The sequence below is a fragment of the Maniola jurtina genome, chromosome 8, assembly GCF_905333055.1.
Source record: "Maniola jurtina chromosome 8, ilManJurt1.1, whole genome shotgun sequence".
Taxonomy (NCBI): domain Eukaryota; kingdom Metazoa; phylum Arthropoda; class Insecta; order Lepidoptera; family Nymphalidae; genus Maniola; species Maniola jurtina.
The window spans coordinates 15,157,076-15,178,299 of NC_060036.1; the positions used below are offsets into that span (position 1 = coordinate 15,157,076).

The 21,224-nt window shown below is 39.7% G+C and overlaps 3 protein-coding genes and 1 long non-coding RNA gene across 7 annotated transcripts in view; 2 read left to right on the plus strand and 2 right to left on the minus strand.

Annotated features, from left to right (window-relative positions):
* The window catches only part of LOC123867803 (transmembrane protein 138-like), a 28,510-nt gene extending 13,627 nt beyond the window's left edge, over positions 1–14,883 (minus strand). Inside the window, exons 1-4 of one of the 2 annotated variants that reach the window (XM_045910070.1) lie at positions 14,872–14,883; positions 798–958; positions 633–705; positions 25–196 (exon numbers count right to left, since the gene is read on the minus strand). In XM_045910070.1, the coding sequence (XP_045766026.1) occupies positions 25–196; positions 633–705; positions 798–925 (373 nt within the window). In that variant the 5' untranslated portion in view covers positions 926–958; positions 14,872–14,883. Of the gene's footprint in view, positions 1–24; positions 197–632; positions 706–797; positions 1,051–14,871 lie in introns of those variants that run through there. The other variant, XM_045910069.1, reaches the window with a different exon arrangement.
* Positions 451–16,296, plus strand: LOC123867804. 2 transcript variants are annotated; one of them, XR_006796511.1, is made up of 2 exons: positions 451–462; positions 16,212–16,296. It is a non-coding gene; the product is annotated as an uncharacterized LOC123867804 (long non-coding RNA). The 2 variants fall into 2 exon arrangements; XR_006796510.1 differs by lacking the exon at positions 451–462 and adding an exon at positions 595–605.
* Positions 1,436–8,143, plus strand: LOC123867800 (ankyrin repeat domain-containing protein 50). 2 transcript variants are annotated; one of them, XM_045910066.1, is made up of 10 exons: positions 1,436–1,711; positions 2,242–2,320; positions 3,467–3,637; positions 4,011–4,398; positions 4,645–4,689; positions 4,767–4,828; positions 5,138–5,390; positions 6,034–6,353; positions 7,058–7,210; positions 7,618–8,143. In XM_045910066.1, the coding sequence occupies exons 2-10, from the start codon at positions 2,252–2,254 to the stop codon at positions 7,831–7,833; spliced, it is 1,677 nt and encodes a 558-aa protein (XP_045766022.1). In that variant the 5' UTR covers positions 1,436–1,711; positions 2,242–2,251; the 3' UTR covers positions 7,834–8,143. The 2 variants fall into 2 exon arrangements, with proteins under 2 accessions (XP_045766022.1, XP_045766023.1); XM_045910067.1 differs by lacking the exon at positions 1,436–1,711 and adding an exon at positions 1,766–1,996.
* Positions 10,251–13,885, minus strand: LOC123867802 (NKAP family protein CG6066). The gene is made up of 5 exons (XM_045910068.1): positions 13,398–13,885; positions 12,726–12,876; positions 11,826–12,046; positions 11,233–11,488; positions 10,251–10,602 (listed from the first exon to the last, which is right to left on the minus strand). The coding sequence occupies exons 1-5, from the start codon at positions 13,696–13,698 to the stop codon at positions 10,431–10,433; spliced, it is 1,101 nt and encodes a 366-aa protein (XP_045766024.1). The 5' UTR covers positions 13,699–13,885; the 3' UTR covers positions 10,251–10,430.
* Positions 16,297–21,224: the final 4,928 nt, after the last annotated feature.

The following is a 21,224-nucleotide window of genomic DNA, read 5'->3' on the forward strand; positions in this document are numbered from 1 at the left end:
AGTGACAACTGAAGACATACTCACAGCATCGTTGCAGAGTGAACAGCACAATGAGCATGGGAGTGGACACAGACTCAGGGTCAGCCCACTTCTCCAGCAGCCACGCGGCGTGCAGCACCACACTGGCAACCACATATGCTATCACCACGGCGCCCGCCGCACGGAACTTGCGGACTAGCACCTCTACTAGACCTGCCTTGACAATTAAATAATAGTTTCAGCATTTGAAATAAAAATAACAGTGTTGCTCAATAACATAAAATCGGCAGATTATTTATTCTTTGAACTCAGGATACTCCAAGAGGTACAGAATGCAGGCAAGCAGTAACTACTCACAAAAAATATACAGAGAGATCTACTTATAATCAAAGGCAAAATTTTGCTATACAAAAAGCTTTATTAAAGCAAAAGCTATTTATAAGTTTCTTTGAATGAAAGCTGGAACGCCAATTTAAATTCTAGGTAACTTAAAGCAAGGCAAGTTCTAAAAACAGAAAAGTTAGTGAAGTAAGTATTTAATAAGATATTAAATAAGTGAAGTAAGTATTTAATAAGATATTTAATAAGATTAAAAATAATATTGAGTAAGTAAGGTAGGTCCCTAGGTAGGTACCTACTACCTACTAACTTACTTGAAACAAATATGTTGAAAAAAATGTCATCAACATTGTAGTGATGGATAGAATCAGGAACAAATCCTGAAATCTAAATAAATTTATTTTATCACAGGGAATTTTATATTTGAGCACTTTTTAGTGTTCACTATAAAATAAACAAAAATAATAATTTTCACTCACATAAATAAAACTAATAAACCATCGCGACTTCTTGGGAACAAACTAACGCAATTAAATATGAGATCACAAAACATGAATGTTAATTGGCTGATTAAACAGAACGTATATCTTGGCATTGATAATTTCATTTTTAAGTATTTGTTTCAAATTAAAGAAGTAATCTACTTAAAAATCTAGATCAGAAAATTAAAAGGCAAACATGCGAATTAAATTATCCGGTAATGACGTCATATGCGCGCGCAGCCGCGCATGGCGCAAATTTCAAAATGACGTCACCTTTCCTTTCGATTTTTTTATGATGACATTACGGCTCTGGGCTCTGAATTCCTTGAACCTAACACTAAAATAGCTGTACCTTTGTCTTACTTGTGCATTATGCCAATACTGCATCTCTTTCTTGTGGGAATGAAATAGAGACGTAAGACGAAATGAATATCAGACGATCTATACATTGCTCTATCTACGTAACTGCACATGGTAGGTACCTACTTTGACATGTTTACAATCGTGTCTACTCGCTTCGTGTAAAGACTACTTAAATGTAATGACTATAAGAATGTAAAAATATTGTCTATGTCTATACCTTTTTAACAGGTTGACCAACATTCGAAGAAATATAACCTATAAAAATTAAAATTTCAACAAAAGTACATAATATTTTCCCATTTTTCACGTCTTCGATTAATATTCAAATCAAAGTCTAAGTAAATATCTTTCTAGGAGACAGCTTTCAAAATATTTGCAGAAAATTTAATTTGACGTTTATTTTCGCGGTATATTATAGCTCCTCTATATCTCATAAATCGTAAACTTATGAAGATTTGTTGACGTCTACAATGTACATCGTAAACTAAAACAACAAATATAGTAATGCACCATTTCACTAGCTAAATTACATAGTAAATTTCGATAAGGTAAGAGTTCTGTTGGTCTATTTTCGTAGAATGAAACAATAATTTTGTAAATAGAAGAACTTCCGTCGGGACAGGAAAAGGAAGTGTGCGGTCGGTCATCGAAAGTGCATTGGAAAAGCACTTTGATTTCAACATCCTTATCCTGTTTGTATAGTTTATTGTAAGAAAAGTTGACAAGTAGGTAAATTAGAAGCGCGAAATGAAAGTTGAAATATTACAGGCGAATCCACTATCTCAAGAATTATGGAAAGCCATGGCCCATGATTAACATATTATTATCATGAGGTATATAGATATGTATGCCTTTATTTATACGTTTGCTCTATATTATCTCGTCGCTAAATATGAATAATATTAGGTATTTGAATGTAGCAAAGCTTGGAAAAGGAAAGATTTATCTCACCTTTGTGCAGATTGCTTCCCCACCAGTCAATGATGTATATATATATATATATATATATATGTATTTGAAGTAAAATCTAGAATTGGTCTAGAATTGTAAAATAGAACAAGGTAAATAATTGTTATAGGTAAATCATCATGAGCTCAGATCTCTGCGGTGAAGATGTAGTTGTACGCTTATCATCCTCCCCACAAAATATTGTCTCAGTAAGTATAATATAATATTCAAACAAAATTTCATAATTCATTTATTTATCCATAAGTAGAGTACATTTACAACAAATTTTCACAACTCCCCAAATCTGATTATGGCCGGAGGGCCGATCTCAGATGGACTTGTTGGAAACGAAAAAAAAAGAGTACACGACTGACTGACTTAGTCAAGAAAGGATTTTTAGACTGATCCATCAACACACAGCTCAAACTACTGACGGAGCAGGCTGAAAGTTGGCAAGCAGATAGCTATCATAACTATTAAGACATATAGACATCCGCTAAGAAAGGATTTTTATACAGTCAACTTATAACGGGGTAAAATAGGGGTTTGGTGTAATCCACGTGGACAAAGTCACGGACATAAGCTAGTTAATTAATAAGTACCTACATATTCTTAAAACAATATTGTGACTGACAGCACAGCCTAAAACTGGTGGATCTTGAAATTTGAAATTTTGCATATACTTACCTACTTACTTAGTTATTTTGCATAGACTTAGCCACACTTTCATATTAAATTATGTTTTACGGATCACGGCTTAGGATAAAATTGAGATGAATAGGTTGGACTTGATTAATCCGTACCTACGCCCGGAGACAGGCGTGAGTCCGCCCGGGTGACGTTGGAAATTGCTGTGCTGTGTTGTGATGTGTATTGCACTACAAGACATTTGAAGTTCCATGTTGCTTCTTTTTACCCGACTGCGGCAAAGCCAAAAGGAAGGATTATGATTTTAGCAGTCTATGTATGTATGTATGTATGTATGTGTGTATGTTTGTATCCAGATTCTGTGTGTTCCATCGTAGCGCCTAAACTACTGGGCCGATTTTGATGAATGAGGTGTCAATCTATTCGTTGTAAAGGTCCGGGTGACATAGGCTATATTTTATACCAAAAAAATTGACCTAACGGATGTTACATGAAAAAAGTGGGGGTCTCCAAAATTTTTTTTTTTGCTATTGTATCGAGTGGGGTGTCAAATGAAAGAGAAAAAATTCTGAGTCTAAATCTGAAATCTGAGATCCTACAACATTAAAATATACCAAGCGACAGAAAAACAATTTTAATATAATATTTAGCGTTCATTAAGACGATCGCAGTCGGCTTTTAGTTTTCAACTTTATCTTGTGTACTAGAGCCTAGTGCCGGTAGGAAGCGATGCAGCAGTGGCGAGCAGCGGGCGGGGGTCGGCGGGGACGAGCGGGGGGGTGGAGCTGGGGCGCAAGCTGCTGCTGGCGGCGCGCGCGGGCGACACCAACGCTGTGCTCGAGCTGATGGCCAAGGGGTCCCCCTTCACTACTGACTGGGTGAGTGACCTGACTGAGGACTTACTGAGAGATCACTTACACCAGACACGCAGGGAGAGAGCTAAAGTTAGCTTCTCTTCTTTACCAGAGTAACAAGTAGGTATATAATATGATGGCAATAGGCAGGGCGTATAGTTCGAAAAACTATTATAGGGTCCCAAGGTGTTGGAATGCTGAAATCGCATCGGAGAGCGCGGCGTTGCCAGTCCCTACATTAAACTGAGACTTATGGAGTTTTCCCGCTGGGGAAGTTGTCTCCTAATGAACGCCAACTTGTCCTCCAACCAATCTGCTCATAGTCCACCGACTGATCGCATGATAAGGCAACCCCTCCAAATAAAAAGTTATCCCCCAATATTATTACACTTCGCAGCTAGGCACGTCTCCCCTACACCTCGCAGCAGCCAACAACCACGTGGAAACGTGCGCCGTGCTGCTCCGAGCGGGCGTGAGCCGCGACTCGCGCACGAAGGTGGAGCGCACGCCGCTGCACCTGGCCGCCACCGCGGGCCACGCGGACGTGGTGGAGCTCCTGCTGGAGTACGGCGCGGCGGTGGACTGCCGCGACATGCTGCTCATGACGCCGCTGCACTGGGCGGCGGCGCGGGGGCACCTGCGCGTGGCGCGCTGCCTGCTGCGCCGCGGCGCCGACCAGCGCGCGCGCTGCAAGTTCCGCAAGACGCCGAGGTGTCTCGCCTTGCGCGCCAATAGACCCGACTTAGTCGCCTTGTTTGACGAGGAAGAGACCACTGCTGTCTCACGTAAGTTAGCTTTTTCTTTTCATTTTATCAGTATCATCTTTATTCTTTAGTACCTGGATAGATGTTATTTTCCCTTGAAGCATTGAACTATTTTAGGGTATTCCAGCGGTTTTGTTAGTGACTGACAAAGAACCACAGTCACGGTTTTCTTATTTTGAATAATTTTAATTATTATTACTTATAACAATGTTTTAAGTTCATACTAATTAATACATAATAAGTAAATAATTTTTTTTTCCATTTCAGAAAAACTATTCGAAGAGCGGCCGAAACCTCAAAATTTATTTAGAAGTAAGTAAACAATATTTTCACTGTAATGTAAATTTGTTTTAAGTAGTAATAATATTAATAAGAGGTGATATTTTTAGGAATACAAACAAAAGTGATGGTTCAGAGAGAGAAAAAGATTATAATCGAGTCAAAAACAGAGGTAAGTTTGATGGTTTTTCGAATTATTGTGATTTTAATAACTACTTTCTTTCTTCAATTTGCTTCAAAGATCTCTTTTTGTCTTATCATCAGCAACCAAAGATCTTGAAATTTTGAAAATATATAACTAACTCTTTTTTCTTTTGTCCTGGATTTATTATCTGGACTTAGGCTGAGATTTATGGAATTTACTTTGACTTTACTCAGTCAAGAACTAAAACAAGAAAGATTTATTTGAAAGACTCCGATTTTTAGTAAGTCTGAACAAAGTCAAAGTATGCTTTGCTAATGTGTGGTTTGATAAACACAGCCAATCCCCGCGAGTGCGAACGTAATCCGTGCTGCGAGTATCAGCGGGGCTGTAACGGGAACGAGTGGGTCGGCCACGACTGGGACTCCCACGGGTGGGGCTCCCGCGGATGGGAGTGGCACGGCTACGGGAACGAACGCGGCAAATGCTGGCGCAGCATTGCTCCGGGCGCATGGCATAACCTTGCTGCCAACGGATCGGGGCTCCACCGTCCTCACAGCGTTGCGGAGTGGACGCACTGTAGTGCTCTCTGGTAAGTATTCTGTGTTCATCGGTGTATTCCACAAACGCAAACCAACATTGCTTGATGAAACATAAGAACAAGTGAGGAGAACAGAGACCATGCTATCTCTCTCATAATTCGCGCGTACATTTTAAATATATTAAATAATAAATAAAGGGAAATGAAGAATTCTTGAAGATCCAAAGCCACTATCGAAAACGAAGTGGTTATATTCTCTTTGAATACCAGTGAGATCTATTTCCTCAAATAATCACAAATAATTCTTAGCATCCAATTCATGAGTTCTCTTCAGCTATCCAAATAGTTGCTAGTGGTTCAATAGCATCAGGAGGTTTTGTGTTTCTTTCTGAATCGCAATATGCTTCTGCATAGGTACAATTTTTTCCCAACATCATTTAATATTTTCCTTGCAAAGTTATTTACTTCTTTAGAAATCTTTATTGCACACACATATATTCACGAAAACAATACAAGATACAGAATAAACTAAACAAAAGTGTACAAAGGCGGCCTTATTACAGGCAACATTTGGTGAAAGGATTTAATTCACCAGAGCGCGGGATGGTGTTACTGAAATTAACATACTCAAAATAATCTGCAAAATTAGACAAACTTCTATTGAACTGATAAATACCGCTGTCACTTTTTCTAGATGCCGGCAAACTAATGCTAAAAGAAAGCAGCGCCGTCACAAACGACCCCCAACACGTAACGAACAGTACTAACACTACACACGCAGTGACGAATGCTAACATCATCCAAGTGAATAACACCAACCTTAGTGCAAGTGCCAACACCGGTGTGGACAGCGACTTTAGTGTGAACAGTGCAGATAGTGCGGGTGTGAGCATAGTGCAGGGCTTCAGCAAGAGAGCGAGAGTGAAGCCTGCGAAGTACGGGAAGGAGGTCAAACTGGTGACCTTGAACAAAAACCAGCCATTGAAAAGAATTATTCATCCGAATGATTTACAGGTAAGTAATTTTTTCTTGGTTTATATTTCGAGGCTATTCGCTAGAGAATCGAGAGATGCGTCATTGCACCAGTCAGAAACAAGAAAACGTCCAATAGGAACTCTTAAAGGAATAAAAAGCAGCTGCACCATAGTCATCAAACAACTCAAACCTAGAAACAGGAAGTTTTTTGCTCTCCTGTAAAATTGCTAATTTTAACTTATGTAGTGTTAGGAAGTCTTGAATATCTTACTTTTTGTTTGTAACCAATTTTACTTTTGAGATGATGCAACCGATGCCACTAAATGAAGATATTTAAATACGTAAGCATAGATCAGTAGTTGTTTAATCGTCCAATCTAACCAAAGCATTTGACCAATTATGCAAAATAATTTATTCTGGAATTGTGTAGGTTTTCGAATATCTAGAGAATTCACAGGATCTTTTCAAGACAAAACTATTTTGTGAGATGATAACTGAAAGTGCAAAACTAATTTTAGTGATAGTTATCTATATGGGTTCATGCAGGGAGGTATATTTTTACCCAAGTTGTTTCGGGTCCAATCTTGCGACCTCTACATTGCAATGTTCAATGGATATTACTTGTACTTAGACAAAGTTCTGAGTTGTGTAAAACAGCTAGAATATTGTGACCGGCAACAACGGAATCCTACATTCTCATGACTTTCTTTAACCTGTTGAATGAGAATACGTGTGATTTCCAGCAATTGAAAGTGATGCGAGTGCCAGCGGCTAGTAAGTCGTCAGCACAATCTCCCGGCAAGCTGCGTCCCGCGCTGAAGATAGTGCTGGACAAGGCGCACCTGCAGCGCCTGCTGGCCAACACCAGGGCTGCGGCACCCGCCGCCGCTGCGCAGGTAAGATCATTCCACATTTCGTCAGTCAGATTTCAATTACCAGGGCCTAAAGTTAGACTCTCCTTGAAAAAATCTGGCTTTATAATAATTTGAAGGCATCAATATTAGTGTCATTTTCGAGGCTTTTTGGGACTATGATTGTGAAAATAACCTCAATTTTGTAGTTTAAGATTGTCGAACTGTTTGTTAAAGAAATCTATACGGAAGTCATTTCCGAGCATGGAATTTGGAAGTACTACAATATTTGAAATATTACTCGTAGGTACCACAGAATATGGCATTCAAACAACAACAATTTTAAAAGCTAATTAATAAACAACTTGTGGCTGAATATATTTTTTTCATTATTGAACAACCGCTTATGGGCCCTCTAGATATTTTCTCAGAGTATCATTTCAATGTTTCAGGCAAGCACACCAAATTACGCGGTAAACGAAATTATACAAGACGTAGACGACTCGGCCACCATCGACATAACGATGGAGGACGAGGCGCAGGAGACGCAGGGCGGCTCGCTGCGCGCGCAGCTGGCGGCGGCGCGCGCGGCCATCGCGTCGCTCAGCGCGGAGCTGCGCGCCTGTCGCGCGCGGCTCGCGCACTACGAGGGCGGCCACGACCAGTGATCACATGTTCCGTTCATCACCATACTTCTCCACAATCGTTGAAGATGGTAACTTGTACCTCGTTAGAGACGATAATATTGTCGTCAAAGCACTGTTTACACGTACACGCGTGCTTTTCAGTGCCCGACTACAGAGCGGGTGCGTGGTGGTTACATACTGTGTATAGTCGACGAGGCGCAGGAGCTGCCAGGGTTGCAGGAACAAGAGGAGTCCGGTTCTGAAGCTGTGAGCGTACTTTGACTTTGCTCAGTCTTAAGACACTTAAAACGAGACAGCGCTATATTTCTTGCAGAGATCTGTCTGTTTTAACTGAAACTTAAGACTGAGTAAAATCAAAGTGCATTCTATAGATCTGTCTTAGGCGTATTATGAATCATGACACCTCTTAATATACTCACTGATGACTTACCACAAGAAACGTACCTAAAGCAACGTAGTGATTACATACTCTGCGTAAAGCGTTCAATGCGTGTTTACCTATTTTAATTCTGATAGTTTTTGCTATGCAAAAGTTGTCGAGAAATGTCAATTTAGTTGTTTTAATTTTTTGTGGCAAAGCTGTCGAGGGGTTATCGCTTGCTTAGAAGTTGCCTATTCACTCTTGCCATAGGGTGTACGCAGACAAGGGGCTAGTTACTGTCCATGGAGGACAAAAGAAGGTGATCTATTTTTGTTCTTCGCGGACAATAATCCCTCTATGTATATATTGACATAATATTAATGTGCGTGGTAATGGTGTTTTGTAAAAAAAGCGGTTCAGAAACTGGGAAAAATTATATTAGTATACTTATAAGAGGATGTAATAGTGTATTTGTAATGTGTAGATATGTTATATTAATCCAATTAATATATAACTTTACACATATTGTGTACTTCTAATGATTAAGTTGAATAATTCATGTTGAAACTGATCCTGTGATTTTAATTTACATCGAGATAATATTAATTTTCTTTTATTTTAAAATTTGTATATAAAAAGACTTATAATAATGGTTTAAAAAAGTAACTATGTATTAAACTTTTTTTAAATTTGTATATAAAAAAAAGACTAAATGTTTAAAAAAGTAACTATGTAATACTAATAATATTTTATTAATTGTTGAGGAGGTATTTTATAAGTGCAACTGTTACTTTTACTGTCAACAATGGTTTTGTTAATGGAGTTGTAATAAAAGTATTTTTTTAAAGTTCATATTTTTTATTTTACATAGTAATTTACACACGACAGCTAAGGTCTGATCTTTGGACCTCTAGAAACCTTCGACTACGCAAGAGACCTTCAACCAGCGTTGGACAAAATCCTCTACTATCACCCAGAGGATTTCTTCCGTGACAGATTGCGAATATGCGCTCATACGCACTAGCGGTCAACCGCGTGGGTGGCTTTTTTTTTTAACTTATAGACTAGCGCTTGGCTGCAAGCAGACCTGCTGGCAAGTGATGATGGAGCGCGCTTGGGTAGAAGATACCTTTTCACTTTTGACTGAATTGCCTATGTTAAAAGAACCGGTCAAGTGCGAGTCAGTCCGCGCTCTATTAGGGTTCCGTACATAATTATGAACACATTTTGGGTGTAGGAAATATTTCTTTTCCGAGCTAGAACATCGCAATAAACCGTGAAAGAAAAACCCAAAAAATGTTCGTTCCTTTTGGTCGCAGCTTACAATAGTAGATTATGCAACATGGGGATAATGTAATGTCTTACGTCACGGGCACCTGGATAAATCCCAAGCGAACGAGGGATTTTAGAGTAACTCCCGAGCGTAGAGAGGGTGTTACATCTAGAATCCTGAGTGAAGCGCGGGATTTAGGGGTGCCCAAGACTAAGACAGCATTATCCCCAAGTTGCATACTCTGCTTTTCACACCTCGCAATCAAAATCAAAATTTTAATCTTCGTATGCTTATAGCTTATAATATAGTACCTACCTATCTGTCTTTAGAAATATCTGGGAGCAAATCGTTTATTACACTTTGAGCACTTTTGAACACTTTTAATAGTTTCCGGAGTTAGATTATTGCTGCCATCATCGTCATCACTCGACATTTTAATTTCAAGTTAAATAAATAATTTATTTCAATAACACCATAATATAACGTTTTGCACAGGGTTTCGCAGATATGTTTTGAAGGAAATTTTCAATATTCTTTAATCTATGGTTTGTGAAAGAGAGAGACGCCATCACTTATCAAAGCGAGATAGAAAATTTAAATCGCGCGTGTGAGAGAGACACCATCATACGTCGGAGCAAGATAGTTGATAACTAAAAACTTTTTGGACGCTACAATACGCCCCATGGGCTTTCCATACAACATTACTGCCCGGCTAATTCATAGGAACGTGATGACTTAGATTACCTTTAGAATAACAGGCCAGTAATAAAGCATTCTGGAGCGAGTTGTGTGAAAACTATTTAATTCAGTATTTGTTGTTTAAATAGAAAATTTCAACTTTGTGTACGAGTTAGACCTGTGCCACGCCGCGTGGCGGTGAACCGCTAACGACAACCCGCCTGGGCGGCTGACCGCTAGTGCGTTTAAGCACTAGATCTTGTTAATATTTGCAACCAGTGTAGTTTGTATCCCCAGCAGCTCGCCCTAGTCCTCTCTCCGGTGCGCGCGCGCGCTGAGCACGTCTCGGAACTGCGCGAGGATGGCGTTTTCGCGCTTTGCACGTTCTTCTTTACTGAAGGCGGCGAGCGCGCGCTTCTCGTCCGCCGAGTAGATCTGGTTCTCTTTACGTATTCGCACGGCCTCCATGCGACGATGTCTGCCGAACAAAATATACAAGAGTACAATACAAAAAAACATTATGTAGTGAATTATGCAGGTTTTATCACAATTTATTACTTACATCAAACTATTCTTACATATTCAATAAATTATTTCCAATCAAAAAGTGTACAATGGTCGGTAGTTACTACCACTTTATGTCACATTGACAAAATTCATTTGCGCAGAAAAGTGCAACCTTACGTCGATTAGGTAGGTACAACCGAATACCAATGAAATACATACGTAACAACGTGCGTAAATACATACGTAATAGCAATAGCTTGACGTTGAGATAAACACAACAACCTCGTGCTGGCTCGCTCATAATTCGCGCGTACAAAACATGGCGCTTAGGCATGGGAACAACCCATAGCGGACGAACGCGTACTATGATTGGTCTACAATCTGAGCTTCCTTCATTTCCTTCCTCCTCACTGTAGACTTCTACACACATCCCTCATCTTCTTTTATCTCATTCTCTTCCTCACTTTCCTTCTCTCTGCGTTGTCCTAAGACTCCATAGCTCCGCCTGGAGGCCACGCGTGCGTGAACTCCAGCACGCCTTAGCAAGTGGGCCTCCGAGGAGCACAGAGATCCGTCACTAGGACAGTACAACTATACGCACCTGCTGCCACTCATCACGTATCCCACGGACTCGTAGGACGCGATCTCGTCGGACGTGAGGCCGATCTCGCCTCTGCGCGGGATGCGCTTGCCCTCCGCTACGAAGGCGGCCATGGCGGCGCCCTCGCCCGGCAGCAAGGCGCGGCCAAAGTCGCGCGGCGCCAGCGCGCCGGCCGAGCGCGGCGCGGGCCCGGGCGCCTCGCCGCCCAGCTCCGACTCTCTGGACGCACGAGACGCTTCCAAAACTTCATGCTCCTCTGTAGGTAAATGTGCAACATTGTATAAGTTTGGATGAATGTTTTAAGGTTGATATCTAGTAAATATATGTTTTTAGAGTTCAAAAAAGAGTAAGAGTAAACAGAGAAAAAGAGTAAACTAATACTTCATTGTCTGTCTGTCAAGAGCCATCAAGAGAATCAAAACCTATAGGGTACTTCCCTTTGACCTAGAATCATGCAGGTAGCAACTTGCAATGTCTTATAGCACAAGTAAAGGAAAAATCTGAAAACTGTGAATTTGTGGTTACATCATAAGAAAATGAAGTGTTATTTGTTGTACGATGCAGTAAATTTTTAGTAAATAATCAAAACTTACTTCCTTTTTCTACCCAGATCTCCTCTTCACTGCTGGAACTACTGTCACTACTGGAACCTCTAGATTTTTTCTTGGCTTTTTTCCGCGCTTTCTTGATTTTCTTGAGCTTTTTCTTTAACTTTCTTAGTTTTACCTTAGTGTCTTCTTTGTCTTTGGACTTTTTACTCTTTTTCTTCTCTTTGCTCACTTCTGATTTGTTCGGTGGTTCTTCTTCATCAGATCTGAAAAATCAATAAAAAATGTAAAATGCACGCAAAATAATAAAAAATGAAAAGTACCAAAGGCATAGTCAATGGTACTTTTGGATAAAGTAGCTTTGTAATTGAAAAAAAATTATCAAAATATAAATGAAGTGTTAATGCCATAGTCTGCTAAGCTGGCTCCGTGCAGACTGGTAGACTTTACAGTCACACAGCTTGGAGAACATTGTGCACAACTCAGGTGTGTGAGTTTCCTCACCATGTCTTTCTTCACTGTTAAAGCAATATTTAACACACAAAAGTTAGAGGATTGAACCTCTGACCTACAGAGGTTAAGTGATTACCGCCGCCCATGAACATTTGCAGCATGGGAGGTACTTGAAGCAAACAGCTAATTATCGTTATCCCACTATGACAAATCAACTATAGCAAGAGATCAGACCCCAGTGGGGTGCAATTTTTCACTCTCGTTCAGAAGTTGAAGTGGGATAATGATAAGTAGGTTTGGCTTCAAGTAGGTATTACAAGTCATCAATCCAGGTACATAATACAATAGGTTCATGGTCTTACACTTATGTAGGATGTCTATTTACCACAAAGTACTATCAACATACAAATATGTGATGAGTGAGTCATTGCAATGAATTCTGGGCATTGGCTAAAACAATATTAAATATCAGTAAAACTAATGAGCACTGACTCAGGTCTGACGGGAGACTTGCCCCACACGGAGGCCACGCCCACCTCCCCGATGCGCTCGCGCTCCTCGCGCCGCGCGTCCAGGAACTCCTCTTCTTGCGCCTTGTAGCGGCCGCCCCCGGCACCGCCACCACCGCCACCGCCACCCAGACCTGGCATTTGGAAAAGTATATTAATTACAATGTTAAAGCAAGTAGAATACAGTGGATTTGTCAGAGATGGGAGGATGACATATGAGAACAGGCAGGGAATACATGGCGAAGAAAAGCTGAAGAAAGAACTATATGAATGCCTATGCCCATGATGGACAAAACAAACAACAAAGTTATTAATTTGTTTAAAATATATGTACATAGTATATATTCATGTATAGCATGTAATTCAATAAATAAAGGCTTATATCACACAGTACAGTAGATTAAGTTGTAGAGAAAGTTACTCCAAATAAATTTTACTAGGCCGCTCTTAAAGTTATGTACAAAAGAGCGGCACCTCGCCAGCAAAGTGGCCCACCAGTTTGGCGAGTAAATAATATTAAGAATATTGTAGAACTTTTATGAATAAATAAATTTAAAAAAAAAGCTTTTTAGAGTTTAAATGTGTCTGTAGATAGTGATTAGTGATCATCATTAATTCAAAATAACTAACAAGAATTAGACCGAAGTGTACATACCACCTCCCAATCCCCCTCCATTATATTCCTTATAGGAGCTCCTGCCTCTATCACGATTTTGTGGCCTCTCTGACCTATCCCTATCACTGCGATTCCTTCTATCCCTGCTTCTGTCCCGCTCTCTGCTACTGTGATCCCTGTGTTTGTCCTTGTCTCGGCTAGATTCTCGACCCTTGCTAGTCCTGTGACGATCTCGACTGCGGTCCCGCTTCTCTCGGTCGTGACTTCTGTGCCGTTCTGTATCTTTGCTTCGGTGCCTCTCTGGAGACCGATGTTTACTTCTCTCGTCGTCACTTGCCATATTTTTTTTTTTACACTTCACTTGTACATTTATTTGTATGAAACAGTATGTAGTGTTTCTTTCATTTCTTATTTTGCTTAGAACCTAGATAACTCTAAAATATCATCAATTCAAAGCTAAATCATACAAAAATTCCAAAAAATACCTATTGACTTTGTTGACGTTAGGACTGACATTTGACAAATGACAGTTTACAATGACACTTCCACTTGTCAATGTCATAATATCAGTGACATTACGGTGAGCGTTTACAGGGATAGCTACTCACTCTACTAAGGCCTCATACGCACTATGTACATAAACGGCGAGCTGTATAACACGCCGCCGCTGCACCAGGCCGCTTATCTACGTCGTTTGATTTGTATTTCTTCTCTCTAGTATTATACTCCAGTTGGCGCGAATATCCGATCCGATGCCGCTTGTAGGTATGTTGCAGCGTGTACATCGTGGCTGCATCTCTCAATATTTTCTCATTTCGATCATTTCTTCGATAATACCTACAGGTGAAAATGAGGAATTTGAATTATTTGAATTATTGTTGTAGCTGTACAACAATAATTCAAAGTCCAAAATATTTTGCAATATTGTAATGTAAATACAAATACGTAGCTGTACCTACAGTACCGGACAGCGTATATTTTCGTTTCCATATGCAATAGGAGGCAGTACCTACTGCCTTGAAATGAGAGATGAGTGACAGAGACGCCACTCTACAAAGCAGAAATCTCTTTCTAAAGTTCGATGTAAAAATGATTTTGAAATGTTGTCACAATGCGACGCGAAGGGACTCTGCAGTGTTGCGAGAAATCCATGTCTGTGGCTGCGAGAGTCAGCGACATTAATTAGTATACATAGAAGTCATTGGTGAGAGCTTGGCGAGAGACGATTAAATGAAGTTCGAGCTGTTAAGGGCAGTAGGTACATACCTTACCTATATTAACTACCTACCCGCTTTTTTGCTTATAATGTCGAAATAAGCCTGAATTCAATATTTTACAATATTTCTAGAAGCATAGAATACCCAATATTAAAATTCTAAAATAAATTATATAAATTTTTTTTCTTATGTTATTCAATCAGCGAAACAGAGTATTATCATAAATTCGAAAAAGGATTTGCTTGAGTTTTCCACAGACCTATTTCACATATTATTTTTGTTTCATCATAACCCACCGAGATCAAAGGAGTGCGCGATCCAACACAAAGTAATCCATTTGGGTATATCTTGTGGATTAAAATGGATTCATCAGTCCCGGGGCCCGGCCGCCGCCCACAACCGCGTATCTGATCCTGGTATTAAGTGTATTATAATATTATCTACTACATAATATTATTATGTCCGTCGTTTTGAATTCGGGTACATTCGGAAGGATGTCAACGGAACCCTATTGCAGGTTCCTATTACTAAGCCTCCGCTGTCTGTCGGTCTGTCTATCTGCCCGTCTGTCTGTCAGCGGGCTGTACCTCACGGACCGTCCTATGAAAGCATGTTGCAAGTTGAAATTTTGTGTGGTTGAAAAGTAAGTAGGTAAGTTCCTACCAAATTGATGCACTGAATGTGAGTGATTGTCCGTCGAGTATTTCCATGCTTCATCTTGTGTGTGCTCAAGATATTCTTCAGATCTTGAGAATTTACGTCAGGATATTTTTCAAATAAAAAGTAATTAGTTAGCCTGTGTTCAGATTCGATGAAACATTGGGTAAAACCGCCAAAGAACGCTGTACGCGTTGAATTAATAAAAGCTTCTAAAGAATAATCTCCTTTTTGAAGTTGAAACCAAGAATTCTTGTTAAAAGTTTACAAATATTAAATCTCATGAAACTTCGCTCAATTGTTCATTCAAAAATTTGTCTGAAAAAATAAAATCTTGTTTATTACTACATAAATACCTTTATTTTAGGGTTCCGTACCAAAATAGGACAATACGACTAACCCAATCGGAAACTATTACCTACTAAGCCTTAGCTGTCTGTTCATCTGTCTGTCAGCAGGCTGTATCTGTAACTGCCTATCTCATGAGCGGTAATTGGTAGAAAGTTGAAATTTTACACATGTGTATTTCTGTTTCCACTATAACGACAAAATATAATAAAAAATTCAAAAAGACAGCCACGTACCTAAAGTAAAAAAAAAAAAAATCTTGCACGATGGTACGGAATCCGTGGGCGAATCCGACTCGCACTTGACCGGTTTTTTCTAACAAGCGCAGCGCTCGGGCGAAGAAGAACTTAACATTCAACATTACGTTCAGTAAATAAAAATATTATTATATTAAATGAAAAATATTCCCAAGCAAACAGAGCAACGGGGAAAATTAACTTTCTAAATTGAAATTTATGATTGTAGCGAGAAAGGAGCCGACTGCTGCTGGTGGCGGCGGCGGAGCTATTCCCTGAAGAAATCACTGAATAAACAATCCCGCCAGATTCATTACCTAGCTCACTTGGGGAAATACACGTTTAATGGATCGATCATAAGGAAGACACAGAAATCCAGTTCAGTTACTAAATAGAGTCTGGCAAACGAAAGAAGAGACTGGAAAAGCGCGGCATATTCAAAAAATATCAGCACGGCATCGGCAGCCCAAAAATTAGTATCACACCTGGAATACCTAACCTATTTGATTCTTTAGGAATTGTAGAATTCCTTTGTCTTCATTTCTGTTCTATTTTCTTCTGTTCTGTTCATGCAGCAATGAATGAAATGGCATAACTAAGAATATGCCAAGCACTAAGCAGGGAATGTGGCTAGTATTTACGTTGCAATTCCCAAACGCTGCTTGCGGTTGCGAAGTGCATACCTTTCTCCAAATTGCTCTCTAGACTTCGTATTTCAGGATATGAGACATATTTTTGATATCCAAAGCATTCTTTGCGCGGAGCTAGATCGCTTATGAGATTTTGTTGCTCGCTTGACGCGGGATTACCTTAGATATTAAATTTCTAAAAATTTGTAGATAGCCATTGCTGGGATCGAGCTAGAGCTGCTAAGAGTCATAATATTTCTTATATTTTTGAAATGAAAACTTCTTTAATACCGTTGGGATTTGAAACTCGATGAAACGAAAAAGCGACACTAAAAAGAGAAACACATATATTAGTTAGGACTTAGAATGCGGGAGAATGAGATAGAATATCTACTTACACATCTACAACAGTGCATTTACTATTTTCACACTTCAGTTAACCTCTCGTGTAATTAGTCGAATTATTAATGATATTATGCAGATTATGCAGTGTAATTTTTTTTTAAATGTCACTCGTTCGGAAAGGATTCTTTGAAATCTACGTGGAAAGTGGTAATTTCGTCGCTACACGCTCAGGATTCTACGAGTATTTTTGAACGACGCGCTTCGCTCGTGGTTCAATAAGAATCCTTCGCTGGCTCGAAATTCAAAACAAATTCTCGCGACAAAATAACAACTTTGCAGCCTAGCGTAACAAATACCTTTTTTAATCATAATAATATTCAAGCTTGACTGCAATACCTACTCTGCATTCGCTCATTTTCTTGAAGTTTAGTTTTCTGAAGGTTTCATTCACTACTTGTGAACCAAGCTCTCAAAAAACATAGTAATATGTTCACCGCGTGTGAACTAGTTAATCGGATCATACTTATCTTAATTGTACCTACATAATTATAGGTGTGTACTGGTGACAAATCGCGTTAGGGTGCCACTCTGAGCGCGTACTTATCGATTGCCGGCGCGGCGCCGCGCAGCATCGCCACACACTGATCTTTAGCGCTTATCTCTGTAAAAACTGCGCGCTCTGCTTGGAAACTTCAATAAAGTAGGTGTCTAAGCCAGTAGCCAGTAATCATTCAATTTTTGATTGAATTGTTTTTCAATTGCACTCACTTACTGAACCTTGTCTTCTTTACTTTAAGCGTTTTTTACTTTTAAAACTCAAAATTCAAAATCATTTATTCAAAGTATATTGTACCTACACCTTTTGATAATCAGAATTGTTAGATTTGTAAGATGATATAGTGGTGATAAAACTTTTAGTGTTCCGTATCCGAAGGATGCCAATGGGACCCTACTACTAAGCCTCCGCTGATCGACCGTCTGTCCGTCCTTTCGCCTGTCCATCTGTCTGTCAGCAGGCTGTATCTTATGAGCCGTAATATGTATTTTAGGCATAATTTTCGCTAAGCGGAAGCCTATCTCACAATAAAAAACAATCATTTTCCTTCAACTACAATTGAATACAACGCGACGTGACGTGAAGCGTTGCAACCCGAACCCTTTCAATTCCATTCCGATCCACATTTTTTTATTAAAAAAAAAGAATGCCGCAAGAGCTGTACAAAAATTTGGTGAAAATGGAACGTAGTTTTTGCATAGTCTGTGTAAAACGTTCCGCTCTTGTTTTTGTGCTAAAAAGTTGCCCGATAGAGGGAACTTTGTTTGCATTTACTGTTTAAAGCCGCGCCAGCACAATGCAACGAGTGCACGGGGCTACGGGGTCGTAACTCGTAAATAAAGTATCTTAATCGTTTTGCCATTAAACAGTTTAATGCTGAAACCTGAAACAAACAGTAGCGGTAGGTAGGTAGCGCGGCGTCATGGCAACTGCGCGGCAAAATGTATCACAGACAGCGCATTTACGCCTTTGCAGAATCCAGATGGTAGATTCGCAGTGGCAAGCGCTGTGGTCTTATATGTATAAGGTCTCGAGGTTGATTCCCGGCAGAGGCTTGGAATATTATAATTTCTAAATTTCTGCTCTGGTCTGGTGAGAGGCTTCGGCCGCGGTAGACCACCCTACCGGCTAATCACTTGGCCGTGCCGCCAAGTGTACGACGGGTACGATGCCGTGTAGAAACCAAAGGGGTTTAATAAAAGCTGCCATAGCCCTTCCAGGTTAGCCCGATTCCATTTTAGACTGTATCTTCACTTACCACCAGGTGAGATTGCAGATCAGGACTAAGTGCTCTTTTTCCTGCTCTATTATTCTTCTACGATCCGTATGTCATCACTGGCAACACAATATAAAATGTAAAAACTGCATGGAACACTGCAGTATGCGATGCGATGGGGACAGCGTGCGACTAAAAGACTCTTTGATTTTCCGGGATGAAATTTTATCCGTCTCCGGAATAAAAGCTAGGCTCTGCAGAAGTACTGAATTCGCGAATTGATTGGCATGTTTTATTTTTTTTAATCCCGAGGGAAGTCTTAAAAGACGTAGCCTATATCTCTGTACTACATGTACATATGTTAAATAAATATACATTAAAATCAGTTAAGTGGATGGGCCGTGAAAATCTAACAGACAGACACACTTTCGTATTTATAATATTACTAGCTGATGCCCGCGACTTCGTTCGCGTGGATATACTTAGGTTTTTAAAAATTCCGTGGGAAATCATTGATTTTCCGGGATAAAAGTAACCTATGTGTTAATCCAGGGTATAGTAAATCCGTCTAGTAAGTTTTTGCGTGAAAGAGTAACAAACATACACACATATTTTCTCCTTTATAATATTAGAGTGATGGGTACCTAGTGATAGTAGCTGGTTCATTACATGAACGCTCTCCTTCAGGAAGTTCTTTGGAACTGTTCTATATTCGAATGTGTTTTAATTTGGAAACTCAAAACAGTTGAAAGTATTAGGATTAATGCTATCGTTTAGTCACAGCATCGATTGGAATCTATCAGGAAAATACGAAAGTGAATCTTTCTAAGGAAAATGTTCGTGCAATAATTTTCTACAACTTTAGAAGAGGCCTGATACGGCTTCAGTGTTTTGAAGAACTAACATCTGTATTCAGTGATGAAGCCCCATGTCTGCGGATTGTCGAACGCTGGTATTTAGAATTCCAGCGTGGACATACTAGTGTTAGTGACAAATCTCGCGAAGGACGACCAAAATCCGCCTTCACTGAAGATAACATCATTGCTGTGAGACAACTAATTCTCAAAGATCATCATGTGACATATCGAGAGATAGAGGCTCTATTAGGCATCTCAGGGACAACCATTCCGAAGATCTTGCATGAAGCGCTTGGTGTGAGAAAGCTAGTTTGCCGTTGGATACCGCACCTGCTTTCCGACGATCACAAGGCGGCCCGCGTCAGATGGTGCAAGAAAACTCTGCAATGGTTCAACCGAGGAGAGTCAAATCACGTCTATGACATCATCAGTAGTGACGAATCTTGGATCTATGCCTACAATCCTGATTCCAAACAACAATCCACACTCTGGGTCTTTCAAGACGAGCCAAAGCCCACTAAAGTTGTTCGTTCTCGAAGCACTTCAAAGAAGATGGGGGCCACGTTTATTGGAAAAACCGGCTATGTTGCGACTATTGCACTTGAAGATCGTAGAACGGTTAACGCAGAGTGGAATACCACAGTTTGTTTACCACAAATCATCGCCGAACTTCGAAAATCTATATCAAAGCGACGCATCATCCTGCACCACGACAACGCAAGCTCACACAGAGTTCGTCAAACGATTGAGTATTTGAAGCAGGAAAAAGTAGAAATTCTTGACCATCCTCCATATAGTCCTGACCTAAGCCCTAACAATTACTTTACATTTCCTAAAATTAAGAAAAGTCTTCGTGGTCAAAGGTTTTAGTCCGGTGAAGAAGCAGTCGACGCTTTCAAGTCAGCCATTTTGAACACCACCACTTTAGAGTGGAATAAATGTTAGAATAACTGGTTTGAGCGAATGAAAAGTGTATTAAGCTACGTGGTGAATACTTTGAAAAGGAATAAAAAGTACTATAAGGTTCTAGTAGTGTTTTTTTCTTCAAACGACAAAACTTAAAAGGCATGCCTCGTAGAAAAATCAAATCATTTACATTCAAATTAGTACCATTGTACACTTTTTGAAAGTTAAGGAATTTTTAACCCCCGACCCAAAAAGAGGGGTGTTATAAGTTTGACGTGTGTATCTGTGTATCTGTCTGTGGCATCGTAGCTCCTAAACGAATGAACCGATTTTAATTTAGTTTTTTTGTTTGAAAGGTGGCTCGATCGAGAGTGTTCTTAGCTATAATCCAAAAAAATCGGTTCAGCCGTTTGAAAGTTATCAGCTCTTTTCTAGTTTCTTATAGAGGTTTTAGTGTCGGGGGTTTTTTTATTTTTTTAAGTTAGATTTATAGTTAGCCACAACTCACAACCAATCGCAATAACTCCAAACTAGAGAGTAGGTAAATTATAAAACTTTCAGATTTAATTAACTTGGTAGATACGCTAAAAGTTTCAGAACATCGGAATTCTGAAACATTTTAGACGAAGCTGAGGTAGTTGAATTAATGAAAAGAAACGACCGAAAAGCACAAATTTAGCCAACCATTTCCAGCGCAAAGTAAAAGTTATTTAAAAGGGTTTATATACGTTCAGCGTCGCCACGGGGGATCGCGGAATTGTTCTTTATTGTCTTTGAGATTTCGCTTCAATATTAACTTAAGTATCAAACAAACGTTTGGAATACGAAGATTAACTTGAAATGTTGTTTGAGTCACCTGTACAAACTTTTGGGAAAATGACTTTGGATCCAGACAACGA